The 14491-nt window shown below is 31.2% G+C and overlaps 1 protein-coding gene across 5 annotated transcripts in view; it reads left to right on the forward strand.

Moving 5' to 3' along the window:
- The window catches only part of LOC119600226 (adenylate cyclase type 2), a 127881-nt gene that overhangs the window by 105973 nt on the left and 7417 nt on the right, over positions 1-14491 (forward strand). For all 5 annotated transcript variants that reach the window (XM_037950321.1, XM_037950322.1, XM_037950323.1 and 2 more), the window contains exons 11-18: positions 808-940; positions 2903-3713; positions 5563-5658; positions 5830-5948; positions 9021-9247; positions 9311-9518; positions 9577-9872; positions 9935-10097. In XM_037950321.1, the coding sequence (XP_037806249.1) occupies positions 808-940; positions 2903-3713; positions 5563-5658; positions 5830-5948; positions 9021-9247; positions 9311-9518; positions 9577-9872; positions 9935-10097 (2053 nt within the window). The remainder of the gene's footprint in view (positions 1-807; positions 941-2902; positions 3714-5562; positions 5659-5829; positions 5949-9020; positions 9248-9310; positions 9519-9576; positions 9873-9934; positions 10098-14491) is intronic.

Consider the following 14491-nt stretch of genomic DNA (forward strand, 5'->3'; position numbering starts at 1 on the left):
TCAGTTCTAGTTCAGTTCTAGTTCAGTTCTAGTTCAGTTCTAGTTCAGTTCTAGTTCAGTTCTAGTTCTGTTCTAGTTCTGTTCTAGTTCTGTTCTAGTTCTGTTCTAGTTCTGTCCTAGTTCTGTTCTAGTTCTGTTCTAGTTCTGTTCTAGTTCTGTTCTAGTTCTGTTCTAGTTCTGTCCTAGTTCTGTTCTAGTTCTGTTCTAGTTCTGTTCTAGTTCTGTTCTAATTCTGTTCTAGTTCTGTTCTAATTCTGTTCTATTACATTTCTAGTTCTGTTCTAGCTCAGTTCTACTTCAGTTCTAGTTATAGCTCTAGCTCAGTTCTACATTAGTCTAGCTCTAGTTTAGTTCTAGCTCAAGTTCAGTTCTACTTCCAAATTAATTTTATCCTATTTTACACAAATTCATTGAACCTTTTTTGCCTTGTTTAAACCATCTTTATCACCTGGTCTAGACTTTTGAATTGTAATAGCTTTTTCTTAAGTACAAAAGTTCCATTATCTTATATAAAAAATACAGTTTTTCTTAAAAATTAAATCAAATTCTTTGATCTAGTTGATATCAATTTAACGCTTTAACATTTTATTATTTTTTGGTTTAATGAAACCACAAATCCCCTTATCCTTAAAAAAAATAAACATACCAAACAAATAAAATTCAATGAATTGGAATCAATACAAAAACTTTGGACAATTTTTTATTCATCTTCCTATTGTTGCTCATCTAATGCTGTCGAACAAATAAATAAAATTGTTCTTTTTTTGTGCAAAAATGTTTGTTTTTACCACAATTTATTTGTTCTAGACGAGTACACATCACCAAACAAACGCTACAATTCCTAAATGATAAATTCGAAGTGGAGGAAGGAAATGGAGGCAGTCGTGATACTTATTTGGCAGATCATAAAATAGAAACGTATTTAATTGTACCACCAAAGGTAAGTTGTTTTTTTTTCCTTTTATTTCCGGAATGAAAATGTAGGAAAATTTAATTGAATGGTTTTTTGGAGGGATACAATACAAATTTTGCAAGAGAATACCGGAAAAGAATTTAATTTACAGGTGGGAAGTCAAAGTTTCTAAAAATTGCAACATTTTCCAATGAAAAATTTGAAATTTTGAAAAAAGTGCAACATTTTTTAAAAAATTGCAATATTTTCTGTTGCAGTTCTTGTTATAGTTCTGTACTAGTTCTGTTCTAGTTCTGTTTTAGTTCTGTTCTAGTTATGTTCTAGTTATGTACTAGTTCTGTTCTATTTCTGTTCTAGTTCTTGTTCTAGTTCTGTTCTAGTTCTGTTCTAGTTCTGTTCTAGTTCTGTTCTAGTTCTGTTCTAGTTCTGTTCTAGTTCTGTTCTAGTTCTGTTCTAGTTCTGTTCTAGTTCTAGTTCTGTTCTAGTTCTGTTCTAGTTCTGTTCTAGATCTGTTCTAGATATGTTCTAGTTCTGTTCTAGTTCTATTCTAGTTCTATTCTAGTTCGATTCTAGTTCGATTCTAGTTCTATTCTAGTTCTGTTCTAGTTCTGTTCTAGTTTTGTTCTAGTTTTGTTCTAGTTCTGTTCTAGTTCTGTTCTAGTTTTGTTCTAGTTCTGTTCTAGTTTTGTTCTAGGTCTGTTCTAGTTCTGTTCTACTTCTGTTCTAGTTCGGTTCTAGTTCAGTTCTAGTTCAGTTCTAGTTCAGTTCTAGTTCAGTTCTAGTTCAGTTCTAGTTCAGTTCTAGTTCAGTTCTAGTTCAGTTCTAGTTCAGTTCTAGTTCAGTTCTAGTTCAGTTCTAGTTCAGTTCTAGTTCAGTTCTAGTTCAGTTCTAGTTCAGTTCTAGTTTAGTTCTAGTTCAGTTCTAGTTCAGTTCTAGTTCAGTTCTAGTTCAGTTCTAGTTCAGTTCTAGTTCAGTTCTAGTTCTGTTCTAGTTCTTTTCTAGTTCTGTTCTAGTTCTTTTCTAGTTCTCTTCTAGTTCTCTTCTAGTTCTGTTCAAGTTCTGTTCTAGTTCTGTTCTAGTTCTGTTCTAGTTCTGTTCTAGTTCTGTTCTAGTTCTGTTCTAGTTCTGTTCTAGTTCTGTTCTAGTTCTGTTCTAGTTCTGTTCTAGTTCTGTTCTAGTTCTGTTCTAGTTCTGTTCTAGTTCTGTTCTAGTTCACTTCTAGTTCTGTTCTAGTTCTGTTCTAGTTCTGTTCTAGTTCTGTTCTAGTTCTGTTCTAGTTCTGTTCTAGTTCTGTTCTAGTTCTGTTCTAGTTCTGTTCTAGTTCTGTTCTAGTTCTGTTCTAGTTCTGTTCTAGTTCTGTTCTAGTTCTGTTCTAGTTCTGTTCTAGTTCTGTTCTAGTTCTGTTCTAGTTCTGTTCTAGTTCTGTTCTAGTTCTGTTCTAGTTCTGTTCTTGTTCTGTTCTAGTTCTGTTCTAGTTCTGTTCTAGTTCTGTTCTAGTTCTGTTCTAGTTCTGTTCTAGTTCTGTTCTAGTTCTGTTCTTGTTCTGTTCTAGTTCTGTTCTAGTTCAGTTCTAGTTCTGTTCTAGTTCTGTTCTAGTTCTGTTCTAGTTCTGTTCTAGTTCTTTTCTAGTTCTGTTTTAGTTCTGTTCTAGTTCTGTTATAGTTCTGTTCTAGTTCTTTTCTAGTTCTGTTCCAGTTGTGTTCTAGTTCTATTCTAGTTCTGTTCTAGTTCAGAATATTGTCTTATTTTCTAAAAAGTCACATTTTCCTGAGATTTGCTTTGTATTTTTCTAATTAATTTTCCAACAACATTTTCTACTTCAAACTTAAATCCAAAAAACCACTTCAGCACCCTGAATAGCAATTTAAATCTTCTTTTATTCCCATCAACTTCAATCCCATAAAAGTCCACTACAATTTATGTGATTTCCATTAGAAAAAGGTCATTTAAGCAACAATTTTTACAACATTTTTTTTCTCTCTCCTTTAGAAACCCACCTACATCACCCACATAGTGCCACGTATCACAGAAATTAACTCATCACAGGACAATGTAAACATGCATCTCGATACATCCAATGCCAGCAATCACCATCACAGCTTTAGCAATAATGTGGAAGCCGAAGCAACCGAGAAACTTTTACCAGTGACAGTAGTAAATTTCAAAACTATAGAAACAACAGAATCCTCCGGCAACCTTAAAATCTCGCCCACGGCTGCAGCTACAAATAGTCCAGAACATAAATTGGGACAATTATCATCGAGAACATCAATGTCCATTAAAGAGGAAGAGGATGAAGATACGGTTGAATTAAGAAATCCCCAACAAATGCAACAGGATGGTTCACTAACTCCTACTAATTCAGGCACCCAACTGTTGTTGCAGCAAAAACGTTTAAGTGATGGCAGTGATGCAGCAAATGCAATCACCAATAATACTCATGCTTCACTAACACCAAAGTCATCATTAACTTTACCCCATAATGATGATGCTCTTAGTGCTAGTGGTAGTGAGGAGGGGGCAATTTCAAATAGTGGTTCTAATAATGCAGCTAGTGCTAATGCACTTGTTGAAAATCCTATAGGAAATTGTGAATCATCACAATCATTGCAACAGGCTGCAGTGGCAACAACAACAACTACAGCTAATGGTGTAGTACCTTTAAATGCAACAACAAATGTTTCTTCAACATCAGCGGTAGCAACGACAACAACAACAACATCTACTCCAGCTAATAATGGCAATAATTTATTGCCTGAGATACCAGAGGCTAAAAGTCGTAGGAAATTATCTGTACAAGGTAGGAAACTAAAGAGCTGATGCCTTTTTTAAGAAATTTTTTATTAAAAGGCAACATTTTTTCAAAAAATATTGCAAAATATTTACAGAACATTTACATTTCTTCCAAAAATTTTGTAAAAAATGCACTCTTTTCTATAAATTTAAAATTTTATGTAGAAAAATAATGTAAAAGCAACATTTTCTATAAAAAATTGTGAAAAATGCAAAAACTTTCAAAAATTTGAAAAAGTGCAAAAAACTTTTTATAGAAAATTTTAAAATTTTGCAAAAAGTGCAACATTTTTGGTAGAAAAATTAAAAATTTCCTAAATTTTAACTTTTTCTATATAAATTTTGCCAAAATTTTTGAAAAATGCAACATTTTCATTAAAAAATTTTACATTTTGAAACATTTTTTATCAAAAATTTACAATTATTTGCCAAATGCACAACAATTTTTATAGAAAATTTTCAAATTTTGCAAAAAGTGCAACATTTCCTATAGAAAATAAACAAGATTTGCAAAAAGTGCAACATTTTTTTAAAGAAAATTTGCAATGTTTACAAAAAGTACAAATGTTTTTATGGAAAATATGCAAATTATGTAAAAAGTGCAACATATTTTATAGAAAATTTGGAAATTTAGGAAAAAGTGCAATATTGTTTATAGAAAATGTGGAAATTTTTTAAAAAGTGCAACATTTTTGATATATAAATATGCAAAAAGTTTATTATTTGCAATAAAAATATTCAAAAGTGTAAAATTTTTTATACAAAATTTGGAAATTCCTTAAAAAGTGCAACATTTTTAATACATAAATTTGCAAAAGGTTTATTGGTTGCAATAAAAAATTTGCAAAAGTGCAACATTTTCTAAAAAAATGCAATATATTCTATATAAATCTTGCAAATTGTTTAAAAAGTACATTTTCTATAAAAACAAATAAATAAAACCTACAAATACTGTAAAAAGTGCCACATTTTTTAAACAAAATTTGGATATTTTTTAAAAAGTGCAACATTTTTGATACATAAATATGCAAAACGTTTATTGTTTGCAATAAAAATTTTGCAAAAGTGCAAGAATTTTTATAAAAATTTACAAAAGTACAATATTTTCTTCAAACAAATTGCAATATTTTCTATATAAATATTGCAAATTGTAGATTTTCTATTAAAAAAATTACCCAAAACCACAAATATTGGAAAAAGTGCAACATTTTTTATACAAAATTTGGAAAGTGCAAAATTTTCTAATAAAAAGTTTGCTAAAAGTTTATTATATAAAATAAAAATTCTGCAAAAGTGCAAGAATTTTTATAAAAATTTGCAAAAGTGCAACATTTTCTACAAAAAAAATTGCAATATTTTCTATATAAATCTTGCAAATTGTTTAAAAAGTACATTTTCTATAAAAACAAATAAATAAAACCTACAAATACTGTAAAAAGTGCCACATTTTTTAAACAAAATTTGGATATTTTTTAAAAAGTGCAACATTTTTGATACATAAATATGCAAAACGTTTATTGTTTGCAATAAAAATTTTGCAAAAGTGCAAGAATTTTTATAAAAATTTACAAAAGTGCAACATTTTCTACTAAAGAATTGCAATATTTTCTATATAAATTTTGCAAATTGTTTAGAAAGTATATTTTCTATAATAAAATTACCAAAAACCACAAATATTGTAAAAAGTGCAACATTTTTAATACAAAATTTGGAAACTCTTTAAAAAGTGCAAATTTTTCTATATAAAAAGTTTACTATTGTCAATAAAAATTTGAAAAAGTGCAACATTTTCTAAAAAAAATGCAATATTTTTTGAATAATTTTTTAAATTGTTTCTTCTTCTTTCGCTTTTATAGGGTTAATATCATTTGCCGATAGAAGACGTTCTTCGGGTGCCTTTATGGAACGTAAAATGTCCATACACACCAATGAAAGTTTTCGCAGTCATGGCGGTAAGTCAGCACTTTAAAGTTCAAGCAAATGTTAAAAAAAAAACTTTAGTCTTAAATTAAATAAAATTGCAAAGTTTTTCCCTTTTCCTTAAAAGACAAACTTATAATAAAATTTATTTGAAATTTATTTTTACTTTATATGTATTTGTTTCCTCTTATGTATTTCCACAGGTCATGTAACACGCAATCGTCCTTCATCGAAAATGACCAAATACGTTGAATGCTGGGGTGCAGATCGACCATTTGCCAATATAGCTGAATCGAAATTGGTGAAAAATATTGGTTTGGCTGTAAGTATTTTTACGATGCACACATACACATACACACACTCGGAAAGGAGCAGAAAACAATTTAACAAAAAGAGCATATTGTAGGAAACAAGTAACTTTCTTTTAGTAAATTACTTATCCCTTTGGTCAAATTTGTAAATACAATTTGAAATGTATTTCTTTCGTATTTTTTTCCTCATATGATAGAGAACAGTATAAAAGGGTTGTAGCAACAGTGGCTTACAAAATTATTTTCATTGTAACAAAATTTTGAAATACATATGTTGCTCTTTTTGCAAAAGATGATACAAATTTTGCACAGTTTCAAATTTTCTATAGAAAATGTTACACTTTTTGTAAAATTTCCAAATTTTCTAAAGAAAATGTTGCACTTTTTACAAATTTGTAAATGTTATAAAGAAATTTTTACAAAATTCGCAAAATGTATAAAGAAAATTTTGCACTTTTTGCACAAATTCTTAGATTTCTAAAGAATATGTTGCCCTTTTTACAAATTTTCTATTAAATATGTTGCCTTTTTTTACAAAATTGCAAAATATCTATGGAAAATGTTACCTTTCTAAAGAAAATACTGCAATCTTTGCACAATTCATAAAATTTTGCACTTTTTACAAAATGTGTAAAGAAAATGTTGCACTTTTTAACAATTTGGAAAAATTTTAAAGAAAATGTTACACCTTTTGCTAATAATTTAAAGGAAATGTAGAAAATTTTATAAAATTAACAAGTTTTATTACAAAAATTGAAATTTTTCTGCATAAAATGTTGCCCTTTTTGCAAATTTTTTTAAGAAAATGTTGCACTTTTTACATAATCGTAAGAAAATGATAAAATTTTGGTAAAATTTTGGAAAATGTTGCACTTTTGCAAAATGTCTATAGGAAATGTTGACTTTTTTAATAAAATTAAAAAAAATGTAGATCTTTATTGCAAAACTTGCAAATTTTCTATAGAAAATGTTGCCCTTTAATGCACTTTTTTACTTTTTCATAATTATTAATGTAATTGTTGAAGTCTTTGTAAAGACCATACATTTTACAAGGAAAATGTTGCCCTTTATGCAAAACTATCAAATTTTGTAAATAAAATGTTGCACTTTTTGCAATATTTGCAAATTTTCTATTGAAATTACTACCGTTTTTACAAGCCGAGAAAATATCTCGACCTTTTTGCAAAACTATAACTTATAATATTACTTTTCTCTCCCACTGTATTGAACATTTATAGTTTTCCTCAAGTTTAACAGTTTTTGTAATGTTGTTCTTTTGAAATTCTCTGTAACAACTAAATAACATATATGTTCTTTTTAGTTACATGTATCTACATATCTTATACACTCTCTAACTCACCCTACCTCCCACTACCATTTGACTACCTTATCTTTATTAAATAAATAAAATTTTAAACATGTTAACAAAAATTTCTAACATTTCATGTAACTGAGATTTTTGTGTTCACTTAAAAAAAAAATCCTCTTCTTTAAGACCTAAAGCAAAAATTGCAATTTGTTTAAAAGACAAAAAAAAAATTTTATAAAATGTAACAAAATTCTTCCGTCTTAGTAAATTTTCATATACAAAGTAAATGTCAAAGATGATAAACACCTTGAAGTAAGAATAGAAGTGAAACTAAATGGTGAAAAGTATAATTAAATTTTGTGTACACAAAATTATAAAGGACAACTAAGTAAAGTGCATTAAATGGAAATTAAATGAAACTAAACTGGCAGAATTTGAAAGAAAAATTTGTAAAGAAAATTTTTAGTTTTTGCTAAAAGGGCAACATTTTGTAAAGAAAAATTGAAGATTCTGCTATAAGAGAAGAGATTCTATAGAAAAGGCAACAATTTTTTTATAGAAAATTTTTAGCTTTTGCCAAAAAGGCAACATTTTCTATAGAAAATTTTTAGCTTTTGCCAAAAAGGCAACATTTTCTATAGAAAATTTGCAGCTTTTGCCAAAAAGGCAACATTTTCTAGAGAAAATTTGCAGCTTTTGCCAAAAAGGCAACATTTTCTATAGAAAATTTGCAGCTTTTGCCAAAAAGGCAACATTTTCTATAGAAAATTTGCAGCTTTTGCCAAAAAGGCAACATTTTCTATAGAAAATTTGCAGCTTTTGCCAAAAAGGCAACATTTTCTATAGAAAATTTGCAGCTTTTGCCAAAAAGGCAACATTTTCTATAGAAAATTTGCAGCTTTTGCCAAAAAGGCAACATTTTCTATAGAAAATTTGCAGCTTTTGCAAAAAAGGCAACATTTTCTATAGAAAATTTGCAGCTTTTGCAAAAAAGGCAACATTTTCTATAGAAAATTTGCAGCTTTTGCCAAAAAGGCAACATTTTCTATAGAAAATTTGCAGCTTTTGCCAAAAAGGCAACATTTTCTATAGAAAATTTGCAGATTTTGCCAAAAAGGCAACATTTTCTATAAATAAATTGCTTTTTTGCCAAAAAGGCAACATTTTCTATAGAAAATTAAAAGTTTGTGCCAAAATTTAAAAATTTTTCTTTGAAATTTGTTAAAAATTTAAAAATTTTTCTTTGAAATTTGTTAAAAATTTAAAATTTTCTATTGAAATTTGTAGCTGTCATGATTTATTGAGTACAATAACTAATTGCTGTTGTAGGTTGTTGTTGTGAATTTGATTAACATGGAACACTGAGAGCAAATAATTAACATATTTCACTAAAACTTTTAAACATTTTCACTGAAAACTTAAAGCTTTTGTTAAACATACATTATTTTAGAGAACTTGCTGCTTTCATAAAAATTCATTATTTTCCTAAAAAGAAAAACAAACTTCCTTTGATATTATACAGTTTTCCATTTAAGAAAATATTTTCCTTAAATTTATGACCCTTTTATCTTTTTTGTCTTTAAACCTTAAGACATTATATATGATGCTTTTTGTTAGATTTTTATTTATCCTTAATGTATATCCTGTAACTTTTAGCTGTTTAACAATAAAAAGCTATTCTTCCTTTTTTTCCTTAAGACTTTAACATTTTTCCTTTCATGCTTTCCTTTTCACTTAAAAACATTAAATATTTCTATTGCATGACCACCTGCAGAGTATAGCCATGATTGAATCAAACTTACTGCCACCGGAGCGTAAATGTTTTAATTTCAATTGTTTTGGACCGCCCACCGAATTGAAGCCACTAACCATGTGGTATCGTAATACACCGCGTGAGGTGATGTATCGTGCCCGGCCCGATACACACTTTCGTTATGATTTAATCTGTGCTTTTTTGCTGTTTATATCGATAGCTCTGGTTCAATTAATAGTAATGGAAGTGTGAGTATTGTTATAAGAAGCAAATAAATACAATTTTATGAAGATTTTGTTTATTTTAAATAGGAACTTTGCTTTATTGGGTTCCTTGGCCGCCACCTTTATATCCTTGGGTATGTTTTTGTATTTAAGCAACATGCATGTACCCGATATTGAATCCTCTACAGCGGATAGAAATGGCCCTGGTCAAGTGGTGGCTAGCAGCCGTTATTTGCGCTTGGCTATATTTATTATAGCAAATATTTTAATCTCGGCCTGTGCTGTGTTCAGTGTGGTAAGTTTTTTCTCTAAATCTTGAAAATTTCTTTATATTATTTGTATCTATTTCCCAGATAAACTTTACCACCGATCCTGAGTTTATTTCCTCGAATCTTACTTCTTTAACTAATTCCTCCAATGATTCTTCTATACCCGATATTGTTCCTTCCATGATTTTATATCCCGATTTAAATATAGCTCCTATGTTCCTGTTCTGCTGTGCCATTAGTTTAGCTGCCATTTCGGCTTTCTTAAGATCGGGTTTTATTCTAAAACTTTTCACCATGTTTGTGGCTTTAGTGTGTCAAATAATTATATTGCATTACAATGATTTGTATGAGAGATATAATTTAGAACTGAGAGAGGACTGGTAAGTAAAAATTTCTTAAATTTAAAGCAAAATTTTCTAACTTTTAGCCTCCGTTTAACCAGTTTACCCATCGAGGTCAAAGGTTTTCTTTTGCTGTTATTGGTGATAGCGGTGTTGCATACCCTGGATCGCCAGGGTGAATATGTGGCGAGAACTGATTTCTTGTGGAAGGCTAAATTGAAAGTTGAACAGGAGGAAGTGGAGACCATGCGGGGAATTAATAAAGTAAGTAACTTCTAATGAAAATTTTGCATTAACAAATCTTCTAAAGCAAGGGCAAAAAGGATTAACATCTGTGATCACTTCCATTTCCTAATAAAAAATCGATTTTTGAGTGAAAACATAAAAGTCCATTTTCTGGCTAAACTAGAGGCCCCTGGGCAAAAAGCATTAAAATCTGTGATCACTTTTGTTCCCCACCAAAAACTCGATTTTTGAGTGAAAACATAAAAGTCCAATTTCTGGCTAAACTAGAGGCCCCTGGGCAAAAAGGATTCAAATATGTGATCACTTTTGTTTCCCACGAAAACCCGATTTTTGAGTGAAAACATAAAAGTCCATTTTCTGGCTAAACTAGAGGCCCCAGAGCAAAACGGATTAAAACCTGTGATCACTTCCATTTCCTAATAAAACTCGATTTTTGAGTGAAAACATAAAAGTCCATTTTCTGGCTAAACTAAAGGCCCCTGGGCAAAAAGGATTAAAGTTTGTGATCACTTCCATTTCCTAATAAAACTCGATTTTTGAGTGAAAACATAAAAGTCCATTTTCTGGCTAAACTAGAGGCCCCTGGGCAAAAAGCATTAAAATCTGTGATCACTTTTGTTTCCCACCAAAAACTTGATTTTTGAGTGAAAACATAAAAGTCCATTTTCTGGCTAAACTATGGCAAAAATAATTAAAATCTGTGATCACTTTCATTTCCTAATAAAACTCGAGTTTTGAGTGAAAACATAAAAGTCCATTTTCTGGCTAAACTAGAGGCCGCAGGACAAAAAGCATTAAAATCTGTGATCACTTTTGTTTCCCACCAAAAACTCGATTTTTGAGTGAAAACATAAAAGTCCATTTTCTGGCTAAACTAGAGGCCCCAGGGCAAAAATAATTAAAATCTGTGATCACTTTCATTTCCTAACAAAACTCGATTTTTAAGTGAAAACATAAAAGTCCATTTTCTGGCTAAACTAGAGGCCCCAGGACAAAAAGCATTAAAATCTGTGATCATTTTGGTTTCCAACCAAAAACTCGATTTTTGAGTGAAAACATAAAAGTCCATTTTATGGCTAAACTAGAGGCCCCTGGGCAAAAAGGATTAAAATCTGTGATCACTTTAATTTCCTAATAAAACTCGATTTTTGAGTGAAAACGTAAAAGTCCATTTTCTGGCTAAACTAGAGGCCCCAGGGCAAAAAGCATTAAAATCTGTGACCACTTTTGTTTCCCACCAAAAACTCGATTTTTGAGTGAAAACGTAAAAGTCAATTTTCTGGCTAAACTAAAGCATTAAAATCTGTGATCACTTTTGTTTCCCACCAAAAACTCGACTTTTGAGTGAAAACAAAAAAGTCCATTTTCTGGCTAAACTAGAGGCCCCAGGGCAAAAAGCATTAAAATCTGTTATCACTTTTGAGGCCCCAGGGCAAAAAGCATTAAAATCTGTGATCACTTTAATTTCCTAATAAAACTCGATTTTTGAGTGAAAACATAAAAGTCCATTTCCTGGCTAAACTAGAGGCCCCAGGGCAAAAAGCATTAAAATCTGTGATCACTTTTGAGGCCCCAGGGCAAAAAGCATTAAAATCTGTGATCACTTTAATTTCCTAATAAAACTCGATTTTTGAGTGAAAACATAAAAGTCCATTTTCTGGCTAAACTAGAGGCCCCTGGGCAAAAAGCATTAAAATCTGTGATCACTTTTGTTCCCCACCAAAAACTCGATTTTTGAGTGAAAACATAAAAGTCCAATTTCTGGCTAAACTAGAGGCCCCTGGGCAAAAAGGATTCAAATATGTGATCACTTTTGTTTCCCACGAAAACCCGATTTTTGAGTGAAAACATAAAAGTCCATTTTCTGGCTAAACTAGAGGCCCCATAGCAAAACGGATTAAAACCTGTGATCACTTCCATTTCCTAATAAAACTCGATTTTTAAGTGAAAACATAAAAGTCCATTTTCTGGCTAAACTAGAGGCCCCTGGGCAAAAAGGATTAAAATCTGTGATCACTTCCATTTCCTAATAAAACTCGATTTTTGAGTGAAAACATAAAAGTCCATTTTCTGGCTAAACTAGAGGCCCCTGGGCAAAAAGCATTAAAATCTGTGATCACTTTTGTTTCCCACCAAAAACTTGATTTTTGAGTGAAAACATAAAAGTCCATTTTCTGGCTAAACTAGAGGCCCCAGGGCAAAACGGATTAAAACCTGTGATCACTTCCATTTCCTAATAAAACTCGATTTTTGAGTGAAAACATAAAAGTCCATTTTCTGGCTAAACTAGAGGCCCCAGGGCAAAAAGCATTAAAATCTGTGATCACTTTTGTTTCCCACCAAAAAGTCGATTTTTGAGTGAAAACATAAAAGTCCATTTTCTGGCTAAACTAGAGGCCGCAGGACAAAAAGCATTAAAATTTGTGATCACTTTTGTTTCCCACCAAAAACTCGATTTTTGAGTGAAAACATAAAAGTCCATTTTCTGGCTAAACTAGAGGCCCCAGGGCAAAACGGATTAAAACCTGTGATCACTTCCATTTCCTAATAAAACTCGATTTTTGAGTGAAAACATAAAACTAGAGGCCCCAGGGCAAAAAGCATTAAAATCTGTGATCACATTTGTTTCCCACCAAAAAGTCGATTTTTGAGTGAAGACATAAAAGTCCATTTTCTGGCTAAACTAGAGGCCGCAGGACAAAAAGCATTAAAATCTGTGATCACTTTTGTTTCCCACCAAAAACTCGATTTTTGAGTGAAAACAAAAGTCCATTTTCTGGCTAAACTAGAGGCCCCAGGGCAAAAAGGATTAAAATCTGTGATCACTTTTGTTTCCCACCAAAAAGTCGATTTTTGAGTGAAAACATAAAAGTCCATTTTCTGGCTAAACTAGAGGCCCCTGGGCAAAAAGGATTAAAATCTGTGATCACTTTTGTTTCCCACCAAAAAGTCGATTTTTGAGTGAAAACATAAAAGTCCATTTTCTGGCTAAACTAGAGGCCCCTGGGCAAAAAGGATTAAAATCTGTGATCACTTCCATTTCCTAATAAAACTCGATTTTTGAGTGAAAACATAAAAGTCCATTTTCTGGCTAAACTAGAGGCCCCAGGGCAAAACGGATTAAAACCTGTGATCACTTCCATTTCCTAATAAAACTCGATTTTTGAGTGAAAACATAAAACTAGAGGCCCCAGGGCAAAAAGGATTAAAATCTGTGATCACTTCCATTTCCTAATAAAACTCGATTTTTGAGTGAAAACATAAAAGTCCATTTTCTGGCTAAACTAGAGGCCCCTGGGCAAAAAGAATTAAAATCTGTGATCACATTTGTTTCCCACCAAAAAGTCGATTTTTGAGTGAAAACATAAAAGTCCATTTTCTGGCTAAACTAGAGGCCCCAGGGCAAAAAGGATTAAAATCTGTGATCACTTTTGTTTCCCACCAAAAACTTGATTTTTGAGTGAAAATATAAAAGTCCATTTTCTGGCTAAACTAGAGGCCCCAGGGCAAAACGGATTAAAACCTGTGATCACTTCCATTTCCTAATAAAACTCGATTTTTGAGTGAAAACATAAATGTCCATTTTCTGGCTAAACTAGAGGCCGCAGGACAAAAAGCATTTTAAATCTGTGATCACTTTTGTTTCCCACCAAAAACTCGATTTTTGAGTGAAAACATAAAAGTCCATTTTCTGGCTAAACTAGAGGCCCCTGGGCAAAAAGGATTAAAATCTGTGATCACTTCCATTTCCTAATAAAACTCGATTTTTGAGTGAAAACATAAAAGTCCATTTTCTGGCAAAAAGAATTAAAATCTGTGATCACATTTGTTTCCCACCAAAAAGTCGATTTTTGAGTGAAAACATAAAAGTCCATTTTCTGGCTAAACTAGAGGCCCCAGGGCAAAAAGGATTAAAATCTGTGATCACTTTTGTTTCCCACCAAAAACTTGATTTTTGAGTGAAAATATAAAAGTCCATTTTCTGGCTAAACTAGAGGCCCCAGGGCAAAACGGATTAAAACCTGTGATCACTTCCATTTCCTAATAAAACTCGATTTTTGAGTGAAAACATAAAAGTCCATTTTCTGGCTAAACTATAGGCCCCAGGGCAAAAAGGATTAAAATCTGTGATCACTTTTGTTTCCCACCAAAAAGTCGATTTTTGAGTGAAAACATAAAAGTCCATTTTCTGGCTAAACTAGAGGCCCCTGGGCAAAAAGGATTAAAATCTGTGATCACTTTTGTTTCCCACCAAAAAGTCGATTTTTGAGTGAAAACATAAAAGTCCATTTTCTAGCTAAACTAGAGGCCCCTGGGCAAAAAGGATTAAAATCTGTGATCACTTCCATTTCCTAATAAAACTCGATTTTTGAGTGAAAACATAAAAGTCCATTTTCTGGCTAAACTAGAGG

Source organism: Lucilia sericata, unplaced genomic scaffold (assembly GCF_015586225.1).
Source record: "Lucilia sericata isolate MDLA Ls3-8-SP2 unplaced genomic scaffold, ASM1558622v1 Contig000108F_arrow, whole genome shotgun sequence".
NCBI lineage: Eukaryota > Metazoa > Arthropoda > Insecta > Diptera > Calliphoridae > Lucilia > Lucilia sericata.